Here is a 23,855-nt window from a genome sequence, read left to right as displayed (position 1 = left end):
ACCTAATAATCACAAGGGTGTCAGGTCAGAAAGATGGACAAGCAATGGCTATTAAGTGGACTAAAAGTAGCCCATGATAAATTGCAATTAAGCTCGGGACCCGAAACACTCTCCACATTAATTGAAATTCTAATCAGCTGATCAGCCTTGCAGGGAAGGTTCCAGATAAGGTATGGTTCTTTCCAAGAACTTGCATTAACATACCTTAACTCTTCTAATCTCATTACCACTATCTTTCCATCCGTATAACTGAGCACCTTGATGAGCACTTGACTCTGCTTGTAATGTCTTCCCACAAAGCATCCATTAGTGCCCTAGTCAGTATTCTATTGCTCTGAAGAGATACAATGACGGTGACAAGTGTAATTGGAGGCCTGCTTACAGTTTCAGAGGATCAGTTCATTCTGGAGCAGTAACCGGGAGTAACATCCTGACTCATGGGTAGAAAGAGAGAGATACTGGACTTAACATGGGTTTTGAAACCTCAAGGCCCACCCAGTGACACACTTCCTCTAATAAGGTCATACTTACTCCAAGGACACACCTCTTAATCTTTCAAATCTTTTCAAAGAGTTCTGTTTCCTGATGACTAAGTATTCAAGTATATGAACCTATGGGGCCATTCTTTTTCAAACCACCAGTCTCAGCCAGCTTCTTGATTTCTCCAGTTCAGTTTTAATCAAACCAGAGGTAGATTTTATCTAGCATAATGTTATTTCATAAGTTCCGTGATGTTTGTTTGTTTTTTATGATTTGGCCCTCTTTTTTTTTGTTATTACTTGTTTTTATTGTTTTCTTTTTCCAGTTACAAGAACATCATTTTCTCTTTCCTCCCTCCAAACTCTCCTTGTTCTCTTTCAAACTCATTTTCTCTGTTTTTTCATTAGTTATTGTCACATACATATCACATTTCTTGTACTATCTTTGGGTTTTAAAAAGATGTTCTAGTGTTGCAAAATAGCTCAATCCATTAAATGCTTACCTTTTAAGACTTGAGTCCTGTGTTATATCTAAGCACTTTCTTAGGTTAAAACTGTGTTTGGTATAGTGGAGAGCTCCTTTAATCCCAGTGCTGAGAAGACAGAGACAGGCAGATCCGCAGAGCTTTCTGGTTTGCCCTAGAACTCACTTGTGAGGCAGTCTAACTAAATTGAAGGACTTCAATTTCAATGGGAGACACAGTCTCAAAAAGTAAGGCTGAGAGACATTGAGGAAGTTATCTGCCATCAGAACCTGATCTCCACATTCATGGATGTGCACATGAATTGCCACATGTGTCCATGCAAATGCCAGACAGGTACAGAAGTGAGTGGTTAAACCTTTCATTCAGTGCTTGCCTGTGTTACGACCTGCACAAACACTGCAACAAATGAACAGAAAACCAGTGGGCTGGGGATGTCGTTCAGTTGGTAGAGCCTTTGCCTGCTGTACAGCAGCCCTGGGTTCAATCTGTACAACTGCATTTAGAAGACAAATCTTAGGCTACTTACTTGTAGTTTAATTGTACGCTTTTAAAATATTATTAGTAATTAACAGGTAACCTGTTTGTTTTCATTGACACTTAAATGAAATACAGTCTCTTGGATGTAATATGATGCCATGCTGTTTGTTGGCACTTAGAAAATTCTACCTTTACCTACTGATTCCCGCTAATGCCACATGAGAGGCATTGCTTGATTGGTATAAAACTTAGAAATAAGAAATTAATTAACTAATCACATATCCATTGAGATCTTCTTTTCATTAGCATGCTATTGGTTTTGATAAACAGTTGCAGGATCTGACTTTGAGACCTCAATTATTTATATAGTTGCCTTTATGGCTCTCATCTATAAAAAAAGAGTATTGGTTCCTGAACATTAGATGGAGATTTCATCCCTGATTAACATTCCTTCAACTGCTTCCCTTCAGGTTGGATAACTGATAAAACAGCAAATATGGAAAGCTATTGGGAGTCACAGATTCTCTTTATATGTTAGCGAGCAGATTTGATTTGTATATTAAACACCTTTTTATTTTTAGTTTCTGTCTATCTTTTCCCTTTTAGATAATTCCACTTATATGCAGGTGCTTCGAACCTAGCAGGGTATTTATAGATGCTTGTGTAACAGGAGTTTATGTGTACGTATTATATGACTGCTGCTCATCTACGAACTAAATGGTACCTGAGTGGGATTCACTCAATGGTTGTACCTTGTGTGTGATTTTAGATAATTTTCTTGTGGAACCACTGATTAAAATAATTTTTCAAATTTCATTTGTATTAGCAAGCATTAAAGGAAAACATCAAAAAACGAGAAGCAGCGGAAAAGGACAAACGAGCCAGGATAGCGAAAGAGCGAGCAGAGAAAGAACGACTTGAACGCCAGCAAGAGAAAAAGCGCTTACTAGAAATGAAAACTGGTGAGTGCGGTCGCCTTCCCTGTTCGTGCTGCGCACACATAAGACTCATGTGGTTCTTCATCAGTGTTTTAACGTAGTCGATGGACAAGGAAATGTGATCACTTGTTTCTGTGATTAGCTATAGAGCATATCTTTCCTCACAAGCCTTCCTCCTTTTAGTTTGCCAGTGTATGTTGTTTCTTAGAGGGTGGTGCTCTGTCAGACTTGTAAGTCCAGTGTCTTCTCTCCCATTATCATTATTGGATAACAAGTCTGTAACAGTGCTTCTCTACACTAATACATTTACATCCGTAAGAAACTCCACGGGAAATTCTGCAGGATATAGACTGATTTCTTGCACTGAATACAGCATAGGAAAGAGAAAAAGCGAGGAAAAGAGAGAGAAAGAGGAAACTGATTAAAGAGGTGGAAAGTACGCTGGGGTGTCACTTGCCTGGTGTGCATGAGTCTGAGGCTGAGTTCAGTCTCCATGACTTGAAGGGGAGGCAGAGAAGAAACAAGGGACTGGTAGTGGGCAGAGGAGACAAAGAGACAGACTGGAGAGACAGAGCTACCAAATGTAATCCTGATGAATAAAGAAACATTTGCTTACTTCATTTCCTCTAGATGTGACAATATTGTTGCCAGCCTGCTTCAGTATTCTTCAGCCACATATCCTGAAACTTCCTAGGCAAATAAACACAATGTCAAAGGTTTACAGAAAAATAGCCTGTGTTGACTGGAGCTTAGGAGCTCTGAGAAGGAAGCTGGATGACCTAGGAATAGGTTCTGAAGCTGCCTGACAGTACTGGGAAGGCTGTGCCCACTGTCCTGTCTTCTCTACTCATGCTAGAGTATGCTTTCTAACTGCAATGGACACCTTTTGACAAACTTGACAAATTTGATTACAACCTTACAGAAATATCTATTATATATTTTATAAAGTTAAATGTATCATATTCTGTTTGGGTTTTATTTATCTCATTTCACTTTATTTTTCCTTAGATGACTATTCATTTTTTTTTTTTTTAGTAAGAGACAGAAAGGGTTGTGGATCCAGATGGGAGAGGGTGAGGAACTGGGAAGAATATAAGGACAGGAAACCATGATCAGAATATATTATATATATATATAAAATATCTCTTCTCAATAAAAGAGAAAATGATACCGCTAACTAGAGAAACAATGTACTAGGTTGTAGTTTTATTTTCAACCTTAACAATATGACTCTTTTATTTCCAAGGCAATAAGTATTGAAGATTTTAATAAAAAATCCATCAGCCTCATTGGTAAATTCTGATAGTTTACAATTCAGGACAAGAAGTGCAGCTGTGGTTTCCCAGCATGAATGGTGATGCTGCTGCCTTGCCTTTTTTCCTTGCACTGGATGAGCATATGCTATGCTTAGGTGACAAACGGGTATAGTAGTGTGCCATGCCTGTCTCTTCTAGGATTCTAACTCCAATTCTAGGTTTATATTTGAAATTCAGAAAATGTTCAAGGAATATCTCAACGTGTTATCAAAAATGAATATCAAAAAGTATACTACTGCCTGTTTAAATATGCTTCTGGAATAATCTTAAATTAAAATCTTAGCCTAATTCTCTCTCTCTCTCTCTCTCTCTCTCTCTCTCTCTCTCTCTCTCTCTGTGTGTGTGTGTAAGACATATATTCTGTTGTCCTACATTGTTTTTCCTTAATTTCTTTCTATCACCAACATAGTGACTACTTCTCTCAAAAATTGAAAACAAGAATAAAACATTCCATTGCCTCTCAGTTTATCATAGAGCTCATTGTATATAGCCCCCCTAGATGATTTTCTAACAATTATTAGATAGTCTCTTTTCAAGACAGTCCGCAAATGATGACAGATGTGTCTAAGTAAGTAAAATATCTTTGGCCCATAGAATTTCTCAAACGCTGTTCATGCATTAAGGTCATATGCAGCACACCTGTTGACATTTTCCAGGGAAATACTATGTTCTAAGCATAACCTGGGTAAAAACAATTTACAAAAATTTCATTAAACTGGACATAGCCTCACAATGTCCTGTCTGAGATCCCCCCACCCTTTAATTTTCATTCTTCTCTTTTCTCTCGTTTCCTCTCTAGTTCTCTCCCTCCTTTTCTCTCTCTCCCCTCTCCTCTTTCTCTCCTTTCCTCTCCCCCACTCTTTCTCTCTCCCTACCCATCTCCCTCTCTCTCAATTGTATATTCTCTCTTTTTATCTTACAGTTCCTTCTCTCTCTGTGTGTCTCTCTGTCTCTCTGTCTCTCTCTCTCTCTGTCTCTATCTCTCTCTCTCTCACAAACACACACACACACACACACACACACACACGTACAGTATGGCTTCCAGCTTAGCTCTCTTATGGAATTCCTGAGTGTGGGACAAGTGGTTCTCTGCGCCTGTTACTGTTCCTGTGCCTATGGGGACTCTTTTCCTTCTATTTCCTTGTTTTATCCTATTGTGATGTATTAGCTTTTGTTTTCTCTTATATTGTTATATTTTATTACTGTGCCTTAGGTGATCATTTGTTTTCTAATGAGAGACAGAAGGAATGGAACCAGATAGGAGGGGGATTGGGAAGGAATATAGGGAGGGGAAACTATAACCAGAATATATTGTTTTATATAAATATTTAAATGTAATAATAAATGTCACTAGCTACAAGAGTCACAATAGAAAGCTATGATGTAAGAGCACTATTTTTGCATTATTTTCTATCTTTGGAAGACATCTGGGAAATTGAAAATTTGGGAAATAAATTCTAGACATTTGTTTTGATTTAAAGAATATAGAGACATACACAATTTAGATGGCTTATAGAAAACTTTCTCACCAAAGTGAACAAACTCATTTTTTAAAATCAACAATCAATGACAGTTATTCTAAATACTTCTTTCCTTAAAGGCAACTCAGTTGTTAATTCAGTCCTCAGTCTTTGAAAATAACTACCATAATGACATAAATCATACAGTAGTTCTTTCTAGTTTGCTTTTATTCTAAATGATATAAATACACAATTACCTCTTCTAATGTATGTTGAGTGTGATTTTTCTGAAATCCTAATTTTTCCAGCATTTTTGAAGCCTTTTTGCAATGGAAATAGAAGTTACTAACATAGTATAGCTTACCCACATTTGACTGCATTCTGATAGAGAATATCATTGGATACATACATTATCTTTTATGGTGACAGATCTGAGTGTTGATGATGTATTAAGAGAATGTGTTGATTTTCTCTTATTGTCTTACAAGTATTGATAAGAGTTTAATATATAGGTTACTTTTCATTGATTCATTCATCAATAAGCAAGATGCTTTTTCCTCTGTGCAGATGATAACTGTGATAACACAGAGTTATCATCTTTGTGTGAGATGATAACTGAGAATGAGCCATGTCTCTTTTGTACAGAAAGTTAACATTTGAATGAGTAGGTCAGCCACCAACTACATAAGTTCAAGTAGCAGTTTATATGAAGTAAAATAAGAAGCATAGTGACTGGCCGGGAGCTGGTATTGACAGAGTTTGATTTTATATAGCAAAGAAAGTATTACCTATATCTCAAATTTCTAATTGGAAATGTTGGTTAATAAAAGTCCTAAGGAATTAACATTATTTCTGACTGGTATGTTTGCTGTGGGATAAGCAGGCTCGCATTTCTCAATTCACTGTATTGCTTATGTACTTCATACTGTTGAGCATCTTTTTCAGAGGACCAGCTCAAAGTTTATAGAAAAATTTTCTTTGCCAGTATTGCTTTCTATAGAACATATTACTTCACAAACCATCATAGTCTTCTTTATCCTAGTCTTCATGATATAAAGATAGTGTGAGCTATTAGGTTAATATTAGTATTTGTTACTTCTTTGGACAGGAAATTTTCATTTCATCTAATTTTAGTGTGTAAGACATAACGACCTCTGAAGATGACTGAGCAAGAGACGAGTCCTCCTGTAACTGCCATAAGCTCACAGAGGTCATCTTCCCACACATTTTCCTGAGTTTAGTATTACCATGCAAAGAAGAACTGAATTTTTTTTAACAAATATACAAAGTGTCTAATCACTACCTAAGCTGGTAGAGTAATTAAATTCTGCACTTTTTTATTGACCATACAGAATGACTGCCCTTGGAGGGAGAATGGGCAGCTATGATCAAATCTACATGAGTGATTGTTATCAGTGTCCTTTCAAAATGGGACTTTGTTTATAGGATGAAAGTAAAATTGTGAGCTAGATCTCTTGCAAAAAGAAACTCACTGTCACGATTCCCTTTGAGTAGTAAGTCTGAAAACAAGACTGTAGGGTTCCTATCATTCTAGTGTTAAAAGTCATGTTCACTTGTTTCTTTCTGCAAGAAGAGTAAGGAGCTGTAATTCTGAGATACTCACATAAGCAAGTTTGGTGGTTTCTGCCAGTGCTTGGATATTATCTTATAAACAAATAAGGAAATTAATTTCAAAACGTCTTTATCACTATATGCATGTAGAATTAGTAAAGATGGTGTTTAAGTTTGAATTACTTTAATATAGAAAATACTAAAATATAAAACATCTATATATAGTATTGAGCATAGATAACAGTACTTATTTAAATACATAGCTACCCTTATGTAATTGTTTCTAGAAAGACATAAATGGGTATAATGGATTTATATAATTTTGAACAATGTTTTCCAATGCCATTTCTATTTCTTAAACATAGAAACAGACAGGGCATTTGATAATAGAATTGAACTATTATGTATTAAGATTTCCTGCTTATGTAAGATGATTCACATAATCTTTCAATAGCACATCAGAATGGTCTTGAAATGGACTCAGTGTTGTATAATTATGTTTTGTGGAGGAAGTAAATAAGAGCTTATTTAATGGAGCAATAAAAACTATACTAGCAGCCCCTATATTTTAGTCTTTAGGTTACAATTTGTGTATTATTTATTATGCTTAAATGTCTCATTTGGTGCAGCTTCAGTCTATTAAATAAGGGATAATTAGCTTTTAGGAATCCGTTGTTTACCCACACGGCCAGAACTGCTCCTTTGTTTTGCATTCCACAGTTTTGATCAGCTAAACAATTAGGAATCCATTTTAGAGGAAATGTGTATTGCATAAACACCACTTAGGAATGTCTCTGCAGTCTCAACTGATAGGCAATCTCTGTATTTCCTTTCAGAAAGGTTTGAACAGTTACCTCTCTTCTATAGATGCCATAAAGCTTAGATTATTTTCCATAATTGTGCAGATTATAGTTTTTTTTGCAGTAGTGCCTTCAGTTTCCTAGTGTTATCATTGAGTAATATATAAAAATAAGCCAAGAGCCTTAGTCATTTTTCTGAGTAGGATGGTACAACATATCAGGTTACATTGGCTTGGATGTATTTCTCTTTTTCTTTTTTTCTTTTTTTGTTCATTTTTTATTGGTTATTTTATTTATTTACATTTCAGATGTTAACTCCCTTCCTAGATTCCCCTCCACAAGACCCCTATCCCCTCCTCCCCCTTCCTCTATAAGGATGCTTCCCCATCGGCCCACCCGCTGTTGCCTTAGCAGCCTAGCATTCCACTATCCTAGTGCATCAAACCTCCACAGGACCAAGGGTCTCTCCTCCCAGTGATGCCAGAGAAGGCAATCCTCTGCTACATATCCAGCTGGTGCCATACGTACCCCCTGTGTAATCTTTGGTTGGTGGTTTAGTCCCTGGGAGCTTTGGGGAGGAGGGTCTGGTTGGTTGATATTGTTGTTCTTCCTATGAGGTTGCAAACCCCTTCAGCTCCTAACTTCCCCATTGGGGTCCTCGTGCTCAGTCCAATGTTTGGCTGTATATATCCGCATCTGTATTTCTTTTCTTTCATTTATCTTTGGTAAAACGTTAGTAATAACTTCTTTTGCTAACATTAATTTCTTATTTTTAATCTTCCTGGCTCTGCACATGTTTATTATCATGTGTAATATTTAAAAAAAAAACAACATGAGATTTTTCATCAGAATATTCAATTTACCTGCACAGAGTCTTGCAGACAGTGAAGTCCAGGCTCACATCTTCTGACTAAAGGTATTCCTTGACAACCAATGAGTTAACAATGGTATGGAAAAAATGGAAATCATATTAGTAAAAGGTGACACTAAATGTCTTAGAGTTTCTATTGCTGTGAAGAGACACCATGACCACCCACAGCAATGCTTATAAAAGACATTTAATTGAGGCTGGCTTACTTATGCATACAAACATGTTAGTTGACAGTTCTACATCCAGAAGAGACTCAGATACACTGGCCAGGCTTGGGCATAGACCTCAAAGCCACATTTCCTCCTACTATGCCGCACCACACCTATTCCAGCAAGGCTACCCTTTCTTGTACAATGACTCTGTATGAGCCAATCAATCAGATGCATTAGTCTCTGGGGACCATTTCTATTCTATCCACCACGCTAGACTTTACCTATATATGAAGGTTGAGGATTGTCCCTGTGACCTCGGTATAGAGGGACAACTATCTCTTTTTTTTCCATTGTCAGCAGTTTTACGCTGACAATCTCTTCCTCTGTATTAGCAATTTTTTACTATTTAACTTAGGCATGCTTCTCTGCTCTCCTAAAGGTCCACTTTGGTTTTCAGGATTGAAGGTTGTTCATATCTGTGTTAAGGATTGAGAGGATCATATCAGCACAGTCCCACTCACTTCTTAAGGGAATCTACTGTGTTCTCAGTAGCTCAGAGCCTGGCAGAGTCCAGTGCACAGTAATCCCGTGGAAGATGGAAATGCCCCCCTTACTGTTGTTGTTAATCTCAAGAGTTAATGTACAGAATTTATACAGTAGGAAGCTTAATAATGGGCACAAATGCAGCACGCTCTGTTCTAGAACAAGTGCCCTGAAATACCTCTTCTACCTCCTGCATTTCAGCTGTGTGAAGTTTTTCCTTGTGATGCTGTCACCAAAACTCTGTCCTGTGAGCCCTCAGGGTGTTTTTTTTTCTTTCTCTTTTAATTTATTTATTTGCTTTACATCCTGATCTTAGGTTTCTCTCCCTCCTCTCATCCCAGTCTCCCCTCCCCCCTTTCATCTCTGAAAAAGATAGGGCTCCCTTGAATATCAGTCTGCCTTGGCATATCAAGTTGCAGAAGTACTAACTCTGGAGAGATAGCTTAACTGTTAGAGGCTAAGCTCCCAACCAAAAATATGACTGCGTTTTTTGTACACATTCACACGTATTGAGTCCGTGTAGCTGTGTAACTTACATACTATCCTCTGCTCTTTCAGCATCTCCATGGGGTGGGGTGGGGAGTGCTGTAAGCCAAGAACGAGGTAGTAGCAGTTGGCCATCTTTAGCACAACATAACTGAAACTGAGAACTGATTTCCTTTTCTTTTTCACTCTACATTCTCCCCATTTACTTTCTTTCTCCCCTGGTAGCTCTCTTCTTCCCCCTCCTCCTCTTCCTCCTCCTCCTCCTCCTTCTCCTCTTCCTCTTCCTCTTCCTCCTCCTCCTCCTTCTCCTCTTCCTCCTCTTCCTCCTCCTCTTCCTCCTCCTCCTCTTCCTCCTCTTCCTTCTCTTCCTCCTCCTCTTCCTTCTCCTCTTCCTCCTCCTCTTCCCCCTCCTCCCCCTCTTCCCCCTCCTCCTCCTCCTCTTCCTTCTCTTCCTCCTCCTCTTCCTCCTCCTCTCCTGTGGCACTCTGTTAACTCATCTCTGTGAGACTCATTGATACTAATAGGTTTTTCACTCATTTCACAAGAGATGCTGCATTTCTCTTCCTGTGAGGATTACTCAATGTTAGCTATGTGCTTAGGAGAAAGACTCCTGTTATTTTGGAATAAAAGATTAAATATTTCCCCCAACCCTCTAAAAAACAAACCAACCAAGCCTAGAGGTGAAGGCACATGCCTTTAATCCTATCTCTCAGGAGACAGAGGTAGGTGAATCTCTGAGTTTAAGACCATCCTGGTCTCAAAGAGCTAATTTCAAGACAGCTAGCTACACCAAGAAAACTATCTAGAAAAACCAAAATTCAAAAGATTAAATTTCGATTATCATGAGATTAATTGTGACTAAACTAATTTACATTCTTATGATATGGTGTGAATTACATATAAGAATTTTGTCCTTGCAACCTTACAATCATTATCCATAAATTTTCTATTTTCAAGCTCAGATTTAACTTGTTTATACTATGCTACAGACAAACAAAACCAACCAACCAAAAAGAAAAAAAAAAAGCCAGTGAATTCCTTTCCACTTAATCCTGTATGAACCTCCTCTAACTTTTGGTAACAGCATATGTATCCATTATATCATAAGTCAACACAGGCATCATTTTTGTTTAACATAGAGGATGCTCTAACTGCTGCCCGTAGTCGGTACTTCTATGCCTTGTAGGTACATTGTGCCTTCGACAGTTCCCTGTAGAATCACTACTTGAATCTGGATAAGAATTATGTGCTGTTTACTTTCAGACATGAAAAAATTGACAACTGTCTTATTTGCAAACGGAACTTATCCTATTCATTACTCTGACGTCTAGGGTAAATGTGAAGTTATGTCTCTGCTTTTCATTTGCCTCAAGAGTCAGAGGCCTTGACATTTGTTATTTTAGATGTATTTCACCAGGGATCTGAACCTGGATGGCACCACCATACATGTCTAATCTACTGTTTCTGTAAAATGAAGAAATAGCTTTCTACTTGGAATAGTGAAGCTTAGTCTGTACCTAAAGCCACATGCCTGACTGGTGTCAGCCAAAAAGCTATAGTAACTAATTACACACAGTTGCATACAAAAAGGATGTTGCTTTCAGTGAAGCTAAAATAGGGAATATTTCCACTACCACCTTCTTGCGGTTTGTAAGTGTACAAAATTCTTTGGAAGGGGATAGCTAATGCTAGTATAATATTAATGCACATATTCTTTGGCTGTCAAACCTGATGTGGACTAATACCAGATATCACAAAATATGAATATTCATACTGCAGAGATTCATTTGGTTAGAGGAATGCTGTCCCTGACAACGTTGGGTATGCTATGGTTTACAGCCTGGCTATATGCCTTACTTTCCTACATTTCCTTGAGGTCTGAAAACTCACATATTCTGAGACAGATTTGTGAGCAGAGGTATGGAATGTGAGGCTATGGATTTGATTGCTGTGTGTTTCTCGTAAGTTGTTTACATCATCCACTTTACCTCAGACATGAGCATTGCTACTTCTAGGTTTATTTGTGGTTTCTTTTTGCTAGAAGTACCTTTTTACCGCCTATAGCTGGGCTTAAATTTAGGGTTATCTTGTATGCTTGGTAAAGACTCTACCTAAGTGTCTCTCCCTTTCACTCTCTCTACTCCCCCCTCCCCAATTTAAAGTGTTTGTTTTATGTATATGAGTATTTTGTCTTCATGTATGTAAGTGCAACCTACACATACTTGATGCCTGCAGAGGCAAAGAATGTCAGAAAAGGATGCTTGTTTCCCTAGAACTAGAGTTACAGACTGTTTGTGAACAATCATGTGTGTGTTTGTTCATGTTGTGAACCAAACAAGAATCCCATAAAAACACTAAAATGGCAGTCCTAATATATAAGCAGTGGACCCCGTGCAGCCCTGCGCAGCCCCGCGCAGCCCCGTGAGCCCTGTGCTTACTACTCCAGTCTCTGGGAGAACATATGTGCTTTGCTCAGTGATGAGGTAGGGGCCTTTCTTTCTTTGTTCCACATGCTCATGTTCTTCATAGTCTTTCTGCCTCTTCCCAGTACCCTCAGCCCTGAGGAAGAGATCTGATGGAAATGATCCGTTTAAGTCTGAGTTTTCTGAAGTCTTTCACTCTCCATAATGTGTGGCTGACTGCTGAGCCATCTCTCCAGCACCTCTAGCCCTCCTTTTTATTTGGTTTCATTCTTCATTTTGACAGAGAGTCTCAGTAAGTTGCCTCATATGGCCCTAGACTCACTCTATGACACAGGCAGTATTTGAATAGGTCTTTCTGCCTCACCTTCCCAAGTAGCTGCCATTAGAGGCTTGTGTTCTTTCTCTGTCTTGTTCTAATTCTGACTATATACTATGAAATATAATTCACTTCAATTCATCTATTCTCCTTAACATGTTTTTCTGGACAAATCTTGTACTTGGTAATAATTTATTTGTAATTAACCATTAAGGCCATGCAGTGTATCATGTATAGAATAGTATCTTGTTTTTACTTCTCTTGCTTGACTCCATGTTGATCAAGAGCATTATTCATTCTTTATTTCCTACAACCTGTCAATCACTTGTACCTGTATACTCCAGGTATCACAGTTGTCAAGTAATTATAAATACTTAGATTATTTAAAGACAAATGTTTTATTTTGTGTTCAGTTTAACACATCATGATTTGTATGAGAAGTTAAAATATAAATCAAACTATAGGCCTAGAGTCAAACCAGTCAGCACCTATATTCACAGTTTTGTGGAAAGTACTAAGCTATTTAATTTGCATCTATGTCTATGGCTGATACTATGCTACGAGTAGCTATAACATAAATAATAGTTTCCATAACATTAAAATATGTGATATCTAACCCATTAAAATTTATGATATAGATCAATAATCTATAGAATGTAACCTTTGGTTTTTAAAATGTAGAGTGAAAACAATAGCTTTTCTTGTTTCCCGTTATCAAAAATCATCTATTTGCAAAACGGTAAATGTGTGTTGAAAAAGAGTGGATTACTGATTGAGTAGAAGTCTTGTCAAGAATAATTATAATTGTTAGGAAAACTCAATACTTAACCTTATTTCTGAATAAACAGAATGATCTTATCCATTGAGTGGTGATAGGAGAAGCTGTGTTCTTGAACCTCTGAGGGTTTCAGAAGTGCCAGTTCTGACTGGTTCCTAGTGGGTCCAGGGTGTGTTTACCAGCTGCAGTCCTTCTGTGGTGCTGTTTGTGTATCTTTAGAGATGAAGATACTGGTATGTCAACAGGCCAGAGATAGAACCAAGCTTCATAGTTTCCCTAATATGCCATCTCTTTTTTTCTCACTATTCTGGGTCATTCTGACATTCTGTCCTGAAAGCTGAAGGACTTCCATGCACTAAATTGGGAATTGCTCATGAAGGTCTAAAGCCATTATCTCAAGAGGAGAAAAAAAGTGAGCTCAGTAGTATTTGGATTTTGATGCCAAACAAATATACCCCAGGGCAAACATGGAGAATTAAGCAGGGAAATTGAATATTTATATGTTGCTTGAAATGGTATGAATTGGCATTAGTGCTTAGATGAAATTAGACATTATTTTGTAATAGGATTTTAAGATATTCCTGGATGGCTTCCTTTCTCAGCTATCCAATGTTCTTCAGGAAAATTAGAAGCAACATAATACCAACAGAGTGAAGATTGAGGGCAGCCTTAACACAGGCCAGAATGGCCCTAGGCAGCAAGGATATGACAAAGTAGTGTGCTAACAAAATAGATGACTAACTGCTGTTGGAGATTATTGCCCAAGCAGAGTGAATTGCAGAGTGAATTGTCACAATAAGCTTCCAATAATAATTATCATTAATGGGTAGAAGTGACAGTAATTTTAGTCCAATATAGTTCTCTCCATGTTTATTTTTAAACTATTAGTGCTATTCAGGAAGAAACTCTTGCAAAGCAGAAACATTTTTGTGGAATTAGTGCTGAATCAGAGGTTCTGCCCGTCAGTACCAGTCAGAGTGCCCTGTGAAGGATAGCTGCTTGAGGAAACGGCATAGATTCTGTCCACCATCTTGCAGCTCCTTTCTGACTGGCAATTAGTTTGAAGATGCTAAGTGAGTGACACTTCCTCCTTTCACCTTAACTGCAAAGTCAGTCACAGGAAGGGTACTTGGGGAACAAAAAGTTTATTTTTACTGAAGAACTAAGAAAATGGGCAAGAACTAAGAAAACCACAGCTTTCCACTATGTTCCAGTTCTGAGAAGTCATGCGTGACTACTACTGCCGTATGGTAGTGATGATCTCTGGTTTCTCATGCTAATTATGCTGTGTTTTCTGCGATGCCCATGGACCTAAAGGCTGTTTTATAACCTTTGTCCTCCACTATTTACTTTAATGTTTTCTAAGGACCAACACTGCTAATGCCCTTTCAATTAAGGAATAGTGTCTTTTGATAGCAGTCACTCAGTATTTTTTAATGCATTGGTTATTTTCATTAGATAAATGTTAACTCTTTTAAATGTTTTGAAGACTCCACAGTTTGTTTTGCTGTGACTGCCTATTGCATTCTTTGTTACCAGCTTTGGGGTTGAAAATGTTATTTATAATCATGGGATTATCTTTTTTTTTCCTTAAGTGTGTTAACTCTCTCTCCCTTCACCTGTACAAAAATAGTCCAAGGAATGCTAACAGACTTGGTCTGAGGGACATGGCGTTTGCAGTGTTCCATTTAACACACTGAAGTTTGCACCCCCACAATCACAGGACACTTGCCTTGACCATGATATCTGTTGATAGCATTGAACGTTGTTCCCTTGTGTCGCATTGAAGGCATGTGGAGTTTTAACAACTGCTAAGAATCTGAAAGATTCTTGTTTGGAGCCTTGTTCAGAATTGCTAGTTCATTTGGTAGGTGAGCATGGCAAGGAATGCTTGTTTTGAGTCTTTTCTCTCTGTTATGAGAAAACTCTCTTTATTTTAGTGTTATCCCACCGTAAGTCTAACAGAAATAGAACGCTGACTCTGCTTTATCACTCCTCAGCCTCCAAAGGACAAGGTGAGAAGAGAAGGCAATGAGATCTCTTAGCAGTGTTTCCATTCCTAGCATTAAAGGAATGCCTGCAAGAGAGACATGGATTCCATTTGATCATTACAAGCTTGCTAATGTAGGTCTCTCTCGGTCTCTCTCTCTCTCTCTGTGTGTGTGTGTGTGCGCGTGCGTGTGTGCGTGCATGTATGCATATGTGTATGTAATCCTGCATGGTTTTACCTTATTACAGTGAGGCATCTGGAGCAAAGTAAGTTTTGTTAAACTTACCAGGGCCTTTGTAATGTATGAATTTATCTTACTTCACTAATTTCATAGGCCCTCCTCTTTAACGTACAAAATTAGCTTATTTATAGAAAAAAAAAGTAAACATCCTGCATCCTGTAGTTTCTTGTTGGATCTCATGAAGACAAAGTTTTTAGCCAACATCAGCAGTGACTTGAACTTTTTACTGTCTGCTGCTTTTAATGGCATGTTTCCATAGCAAGTGTTCGGCAAGCATGTCTAAAGTATGTGTAAAATTTATGTTTAAGGGACAAGAATTTCACTGGAGGTCAGGCCTCTATCCCCGCCTTCGCAAGATTAGAATCACCACAGCTCTTCTATACTTAGAGAAGGGAGGAGATGTCAGAGGCAGCCCTGATTACACACTGAAGGCCTAAACTCAGCAATAGGCCTGTCATGCATGTATACTAACACCAAGTCTTGGGTCTCTGTGGATAAACACTGAAACAGATGGCTATAAGCTATTATAAACAGGCAGCTTTTGTGACAATTTACCAGCCTGAGTAGTCATAGACCTTGTAAATAGGTAGCCTTGGCAGATATCACCAACTTAGATAAAGACAAGTGACTCATAGGCAGAGTCATAGTGACCACTCCCCTGAACCCTCACCTAGCCGATACCGTTCTGAAAAATGCCCCTGAACACCCATGCTCCAGTGTCAGCCCCTTCCCCACATCCTGCCTTTTTGTGTTTATAACCCCTGTGTGAATGAGTATAAATTACAATTTGAAAAAGTAATAGGTAAATTATATATAGAAATAAATAAATAAATAAAAATAAAAGGGTCAAGAATTTCTCAGTGATAATTGTCCTATTTATGCTTTCCTACTGAAAAGTAAATTAGTCCAGTCATAGGACAAAATGTAATGTGTGCCATGTTTGTTTTACATGTTTGTATATTGAAACAAATAGGTATTTTATAGCCAGTATAGCTATCTCAGCTGCGCAAAGATTATATATATATATAAATCTGGCTCCACTTCTAAGCCACTGAGTACCCCCCACTTTGTGTGTGTGTCTGTGTGTCTGTGTGTGTCTGTATATGTGTGTCCATCGAGGTTCTCAGTAATTTCAGCAGAGTTCAGTTATTCACATTTGCTCATGTTTGGTGCTTGCTTCCCTGCCTTCTTGCCTCTCTTCCTTTTAGAGAGTTCCCAGGTTTGCAAGCCGTGTCGTGTCTTCTTCCTGCTTCTGTTCTGCCTGGGGCTGCACAGCTCCCCACTTTGACATACTTCCTCTTAATTGGTTTTGGTAAAAGATGATCAGCGTTTTCCCCTTGAATGATAACCAAAGAGATCTGCTTCTTTTCTCTTAGGTTGGACAGTTGATAATGAACTGAAATGATGTTTGGGTCAAGCTGTGCAGAAGATGAGGCAAACTGGCCCCTTCCTGTGGATAAGCCCTGAGCAGGCAGCGCACTGTCTTAGTTTGCTGTAAAGTACATGGCCCTGCACAGGACAGATGGAATAGAGGCTGTAGACTAGAAGGAGGAAGACCAATTAAGATGTTCTTGCACTAGTGTGCCTGTTAAGTGCAGAAGGCATGAACTAAGGAATGAGGGAACTGGGACACCTGAACCAAGAAAACAAGATGGATTCAAAAGAAAGTTCAGAGAGAAAATGAGTAGAACCTTGAGTGAGTTGAGTGTAGAGAGACAGACATGTTCATGACAGTGTGGATGGAGTTTGTGTTTAGAATACATTTATTTTGTTTTAAACTGTTTTAATTCTGGAAGCTGAATATACCTAGCTGGACCTGGTAGCAGATATAAAACATAATTGCTCAATAATGTTACTTCTTTCATTAAAGTATGCAGAGAATAACTCCCTAGTTCAGACTAACTACTTTTTTTATAAGTAGAAACAAACACCAAGTGAAAGCAAGTATGACTGATAGCCCATGAGGAAGCTTGGAGGCGCTCCATCCTGGGAAACCTGAGTGAGATTCTGGGTCCAGGTAGGAAGAAAGCAGAGACTATATCTTATTCCTACTTCAGATGACAAACCAATCCCATCCTTTCTCCTTCTGGTGAATTTAGCCCAGATACTCTGTTCCAAATCTCAGAATACCCTTGTTGAAGGTTGCTTCATGTTTGGTTTCCTGGCATACATGATAGTGCTGTAGTTAGTAATTAGTCATTTCTTGAAATATTTTTAAGCACTAATTATACCTTATCTGGCATTCTGAAAGACTTTCCCAAGGCTCCCTTGTGATTTATCCTTACAATTAACTTTCTGACCTAAAAAAATTAGAATACTGAGCATCAGAATACCTCCTTCATTAATGGAATTATTATTGTATTGGTAGAAAAATTTTTCCTAGTAAAACTTTACTTGAGCAAATGTTTATTTAGTACATATTATGCCAGACTGCTATCCTGAGCCCTGGGGAAATAGAAGAAAACAAAGTAAGCACACACCCTGCCTGTATGGCCTTGTATTTACCCTGGAGGCAGACAAGTTGTAAGTTAAACATGTGCTGTTAAGTTTATACATTCTAAGTAGAACAAAATTAAGTATGAATAGAGACCTGATGTGCAAAAAGACCAACCAAGTAATTAAGGTGGTTTTCTGTTTGTTTGTAAATGTTTGCATTTACCAAGATTCTGAGCATTGTGGACAAGGCTGCAGTTCTTTGAATGCATGTGTGATCATGGAATGTTACTGCCTTAGCTTCGAGTCAGGCAACCATGGCTCAGCCCTTCTTTGCCAGTCTGAATGACACCCAGCCAGTGGCCTTCCCTGAGCACAGTTTTCACCTATCAAATAAAATCCGTAAGTCATGGGAAATTATATCTGTATTCTGTAAATTTATTTTTACATAAAACCCTCCTATGTTTTAACTCATTTGGCAGTTATGACTGTCTCTCATGAAGAATATGTTTTAATTCCTATTCATATTACAAATTTACAGTTACCTTTTTACAATGTTCTTCATGCATTGTTCTTCACACACACACACACACACACACACACACACACACCTGTGATTGGTTAAAAATACAAGAGATACTTAGAAAAGAGCACCAGTATTAGGAGTCTAGGAAAATATTTACATATTCAGGAATGTATGCATATAGACAGACCTTTTCATCAATGCACAATTATTCATGTTGACTACTTGCTAAAGCTGTATACTCTTAATTTTCTTTTATTCCTTCCTTGATCTCTTCTCATTTTACTGTTTCCTTTTTTAACTATTTTATATATTTACATTTCAAATGTTGTTCCACTTTCCCTCCGAAAACTGCCATCCCTTTCCGCTCCCCTTTGCTTCTAAGGGTGCTCCCCCAGCCTCCCACCTCACCTCTCTAGCATCCTCCTTCACTGAGGCAACATAATAGAAGATGCTTAGTATCTATGTAGACACAGATAAATAGGTCATATACTGCAGAAGTGCTTGTCTGCAGAGGGACAACTCTGTTTTTTCCCCTGACAAATACTCAATACACCCTTTAGTCTACTAAGAACTGAGTTCATTAATGTGTATTAACTTGTAGCCTGATTTACTTATAATTCATATTTAATGTGGACCATGTTCAATGTAGTGTAACTACTTAGGTTTATCATAAAAGGTAGAATGGCCTCCTGTGATCAACAAGGTTCTGAGATCAATTTAACCTGGATAAAATCTTTATCCATAACAACTGTCAGTAGAAATGACTAGCATTTCACTAATTAGTTCACCATTTACAACCCATAAGCTTCTCACAGATGGGAAATATTTATAAATACCCACAGATGTGTGCACAGCTGACTCTCGGTTATCCGCAGGAACAGGGGACAGAGATAATTTAGATTCATTTATAACACACACCCATTTTGGTTCATCACGATCTCCCTATTTCATTGGACTTTTTACTACAAATCAATCTAATTTCAACTTCAACTACTGATACACACTCTGATTAAGGTACTAATATATACAATTGGCTTTCTGGAAAGGTAAAATTAGGACACACAAGCTTGATAAATAGATGGAAGCACAGAAAGTTTTGTTTCTGTAGCTAGAGGATGAGGAGAAATTATACAGACAGACATATTGTAGATGCATCTTTAGGACAGCATCCACAGTCCCTTATCTCATGAGTGATGGAGTAGAGGCTAGTATAGCCAACACATTCCAGTTTGTACAAGATACTTCCAGTTTAATCACACAACATCCTGTATTGTAGCAAATCTTCTAGTCTGTTAAGTAGAATCCGTAAGAGTCCTAGTCTGAGTTCTAAAGTAGATTTTGTGATGGTGGTAACAACTTTGTAGTCTTAAGTATAGAGGACCAAGGGAGTGAGGAAATCATTCCAGTGGAAGCAAAGAATAGTATCAGAACAGGCAGAGCAAGAAAAGCCAGAAAGAGCTTGGAAAATAGTATCCATAGAAGTAGCAATAGAACCAAGCCAGTTTTATGTCATAAACCCCAAGAAGTAGACTAGACCATTGCAGAGAGGGAGAAGTCAGCATTTTTATTGAAAGTGAATTTCGGCAGAACGATGGCCAAACCCGTCTATACGATTGAAGCAAATTTCAAAGTCAGCTTTGGCTCAGAAGGTGAGCAGGTATGAAAAGTAGCATTAACCCGAGGGATGGCAATGGTGCATTCAAATGTGTGTCGAAGGTGACTTTTTTGTAGTGAAAAGAGGTGATATTGACAGAGTTATAAACATGATCAGGGAGAAAGCAAGGGTGCAGCTGTCTTTTTCCTGTTAGGTTCCTGCCATATGAAGTTTGAAAATATTAATGATAATTACTAGAAGATGGCAGTAGGGATCATTTCTACATTTCCAGTGAGAGTCCAGATGAAGGAATGTTTGTTGACAAAGTTCAGGTGCCAGTGACATATGTGGGTAATGTTAGAGGGAATAAAGATCAGAAGCCTTAGCCATTGACCGTTGGTATTGAAGAAGGATAATGGCCTCAGGGCTTTAACCTAACTATAGCAATTACCAGTGGATGGGTTATAGGTCTTACTATGCAGGAGGCTATGTCAGCTGACTACAAAGTATAATCTGACTAGTCAACAAGCAAGCCGGTGATAGGTCTAGAATTTTATTATGATGATCTACCCCACCTGAGAATTGCAACATTTTACTAATTTGCCATCTTGCCCAGATGGGGGAGGTTTTTATGCATGGGTGATCACGGGCTGGTAGGTGCCTTCTCACAGATGGGCACTTATGGCTAAAGGACACATGTGATCGAAATTGCCTCTTCAGTTCTCAGTTCAAAAGCAATGGTCATTGGTTCCTCAGGGTATTCTTTTCACTGGTTCTATGGACAGGCTGTGAGGAGGCAGCTGCCGAGTCACCACGTTAGTAATAATAATAATAAAAAAAAAAACACATGGCCTGATGGTTCTGGAAGATGAGGGTCTCTTGTGGCTCATTAGCAATTTAGGCTCAGAACCGCCTGCTGATGGGTGAGTCTGCTGTTTCCCAACACTGCTGCTTAGGAGAAATGGCTCTGTCTTTTCTGTGAAGCTCTTGACTCTGAGTTGCCTGCGTCTCTTTTTATTGTGACAGGATCTTGCAATAGGCAGTTGACTCCCTGAGAGTTTGTTGTTCTTTTCTCTTATTTGGTTAAGGTTCCAACTATGGAAGTGCTGTGGCTTTGAGCCTTATCAAACTTCCCATAGCACTTTGAAGTGTAAATCAGCAAAACTAAGGATGTGAACACTTCTCAATTATTACCTAACACCTCTGAGCTAAGAAACTAGAGTGGAGGCCATGAGCTGTAGAATCAGAAAAGCATTGTTCACATCCTGTCTGTTGCTCTATGGACACATCACCTCCAGATTTCCAGCTTTCCAGACTTTACAAACAGCTGTAGTGACTTTTGTAGAAGGTGGAACAAGAATCTAGGTATAAAGATCTAGGTAAAGGTCTCCACGCAGGACTAGCAAATATGCTGTTCAGTCAAAGCAGTCCATGTTTAGATTTTAAATTCCTTACTATCTACATCCCTTATTTTCAGCATAAAGCTGTTCGCAGAGTCACCTAATACCAGCTTTTATTTGGAATCCTCTGTATTCATTTTGCTAATATTTTGTAGCAGTAAGAGAATTTTCCATTGTTCTTCTGAGAGAATTTAGTACATTTTTGCCTTCAGATTTTTTTCGTTTGTAATTGTTAATGAGTTCATTTGTCTCCGTTTTCATTCTTGTTATTCTGTGGCTTCTGAAGCATGTCAGTTCCTACCACTGGCGCTACTCATTCAGATCTGCCTTAATGTCCTTTTCCTCCATAAAGTATATATTGTTGTTACTGCAATTAAGACTCTTAAAACTGTCCCTATTTGTTAATACTAATGTGAGGATTTCTGCATCAGACTGGGGAAGGCATAGAGAAGGAGCACCATATTTTAGTAGAGTAAATCCATATTATCCCCATAGAAACAAATCATAAGAGAAAGAATATTTACAGCACTTTGGTCAAGAAGTCACACTAGAAGTGAACTGAAGACCAGAGGTCATAAATTCCTTTGTTTAGGTAAGATTGATAATAGAGAAATAGGTTTAACCAAGAACATTCTGGAAACCACAATTGCTAATCCACACACAAGTCTCCAGTGTTTATCACGTTATCTATGGGCTTCCCTAATTTAAAGAGAAAACATTCAACCAGAAATGTCACTATAAATGAGGGTGTGAGATGAGAACTTAGCAACCACCACGGGGGTTTGGAATCCCTCTGGCTGCGGGGCTGCACAGGGGCCAGCCCTATGCTTCATTCTCGTGCAGGTAGTCCCTAATTGTGGATGAAAACTACTCTTAGGTGGTAAGTCCCAGAGACCAGCATCTCAGGGCTGGTTCCATGCCTAACACTTAGTACTGAGCACTTTATTTGTAGAATTAAATTGAACTACAGACTTCATAGTTTGCTATTTCCCACTCCTTCCCGAACAAAACAGTTTGAATATTCTGCCAGCACCTCAAAATCAATTCATTTAAAACCTAACTTATCATGCTCCACATAAAACCTGATTTTCATGTTCTCATTTTGGGTTAATGATACCACCATTTTCCCAGCCACCCAGGCTTGACACCTTCACACCATGCCAGCTTTAATCACAGTGAAGTACAGTCTTGATTATTTCACACCTTTCAAAAATACTCTGTGGCACTTCTTCAGCCTTGAATCCAGGCTCCCACAGCCCGCCTCCCTGACCTTATTTTCCCCTTCCTCCAGTGCAGGCCATCTGCTGCTGTCAGAGCATGACTGTCAGGGACCCTCTGGGCCTCCTGCGTTCCGAGCCCCACCCGCTGGCTCCTCACAGCCTCGTGTCCATTTAGCTCAGCTTCTCCTGGAAGAAAACTACTCCTGTGAAATCACTGATATGATTTCCTAGCTCCGCCTTTCTACTTTTTTCGATTTTTGATGATGAACTGAGCTTTTTCATCATCTGAAATCTCTTCATTTTTTTGTCCAAGAACTTTGTAAGTTAAAAAAAGACTTTTTCTAATTCTTCACTAATATAGTAATAGTAAAACAATAGTAGTAAAATAATAGTAAAACAAGCCCAAAACATATACTAACATGCTTTCAATGGGAAGTAGATGTTTGCCAAGCTTCTCAAACTTGCTTCTAGGAGTAAGTGAAAGTCTTAGTGACAGATGACACTTCTACCAGAAGTGGTGGCACACTGTCATTAACCTTTTCCTCTCAGGGTTACTTCCTCATTAAAGGATCATGGGAGCACTGTGTGTGTCATATCTTGTTAAATATTGTTAGCATTTTACACCTATGTGCGTGTGTTTGTATATAGATAGGCTATGTTATTCCACAACACTCTGTGCTTCAGCAACAGAAGGCTTCTGCTCAGCACACTGGACCCTACTCCACACAACATGGCCCACAAAGGAAATGTATGTACCAGGGAGTTAATGATACATGATTTCTAAGTTTTGCTCTCTTCACTGATTGCTAGAATGAATCACAATGAATACAGTCATCAGATTTGAACACCTAAAAACATACTTTAGTCATTTTAAATAAGCATATATTTTAATAATAACTGATCACTAGAAAATTGGTTGGTGCCTCTCTTTATCACCCCATGGTAGTTATAAAAACAGAAATGAAAAATGTTATTTTTGTCAAATGACAAAATTATGAATGATCAGAGAAATGTCTCTGTTCAGTGTCTTCAGTGATAAGATAACTGCCCCTCATTTTCATGAAGTGTGCTTTAGGAATGGCCCCATCGACAGCTTAAATATATTTCACTATTTTTTCATATATCTATGTATTCAGAATATGGATATTATCATTTAGTCTCTTAGATATGAACATTTGGGATGTTTCTAGCCTCCTGCAATTATAAACAATATAATTCACGTTGTTTAACAAAATTCTTTGCATACATGTGAACAGTATATGTAGGATAATTTTCTTACAGAAACAGTTTTTCATATGGCATGCAGTTATACCTCTGCTAGGCATTGTTAGATTACTTGTCAAAGAGATCGCATT

At 38.3% G+C, this 23,855-nt stretch overlaps 1 protein-coding gene across 1 annotated transcript in view; it reads left to right on the top strand.

Annotated features, from left to right (window-relative positions):
- The window catches only part of Diaph3 (diaphanous related formin 3), a 449,417-nt gene that overhangs the window by 302,655 nt on the left and 122,907 nt on the right, over positions 1–23,855 (top strand). The window contains exon 25 of the mRNA XM_028758331.1: positions 2,268–2,403. Coding sequence (XP_028614164.1) covers positions 2,268–2,403 — 136 coding nt within the window. The remainder of the gene's footprint in view (positions 1–2,267; positions 2,404–23,855) is intronic.

Source organism: Grammomys surdaster, unplaced genomic scaffold (genome assembly GCF_004785775.1).
Source record: "Grammomys surdaster isolate TR1022 unplaced genomic scaffold, NIH_TR_1.0 126189, whole genome shotgun sequence".
NCBI classification, from domain to species: Eukaryota; Metazoa; Chordata; class Mammalia; order Rodentia; family Muridae; genus Grammomys; species Grammomys surdaster.
This window is presented reverse-complemented; position numbering and strand designations above follow the sequence as displayed.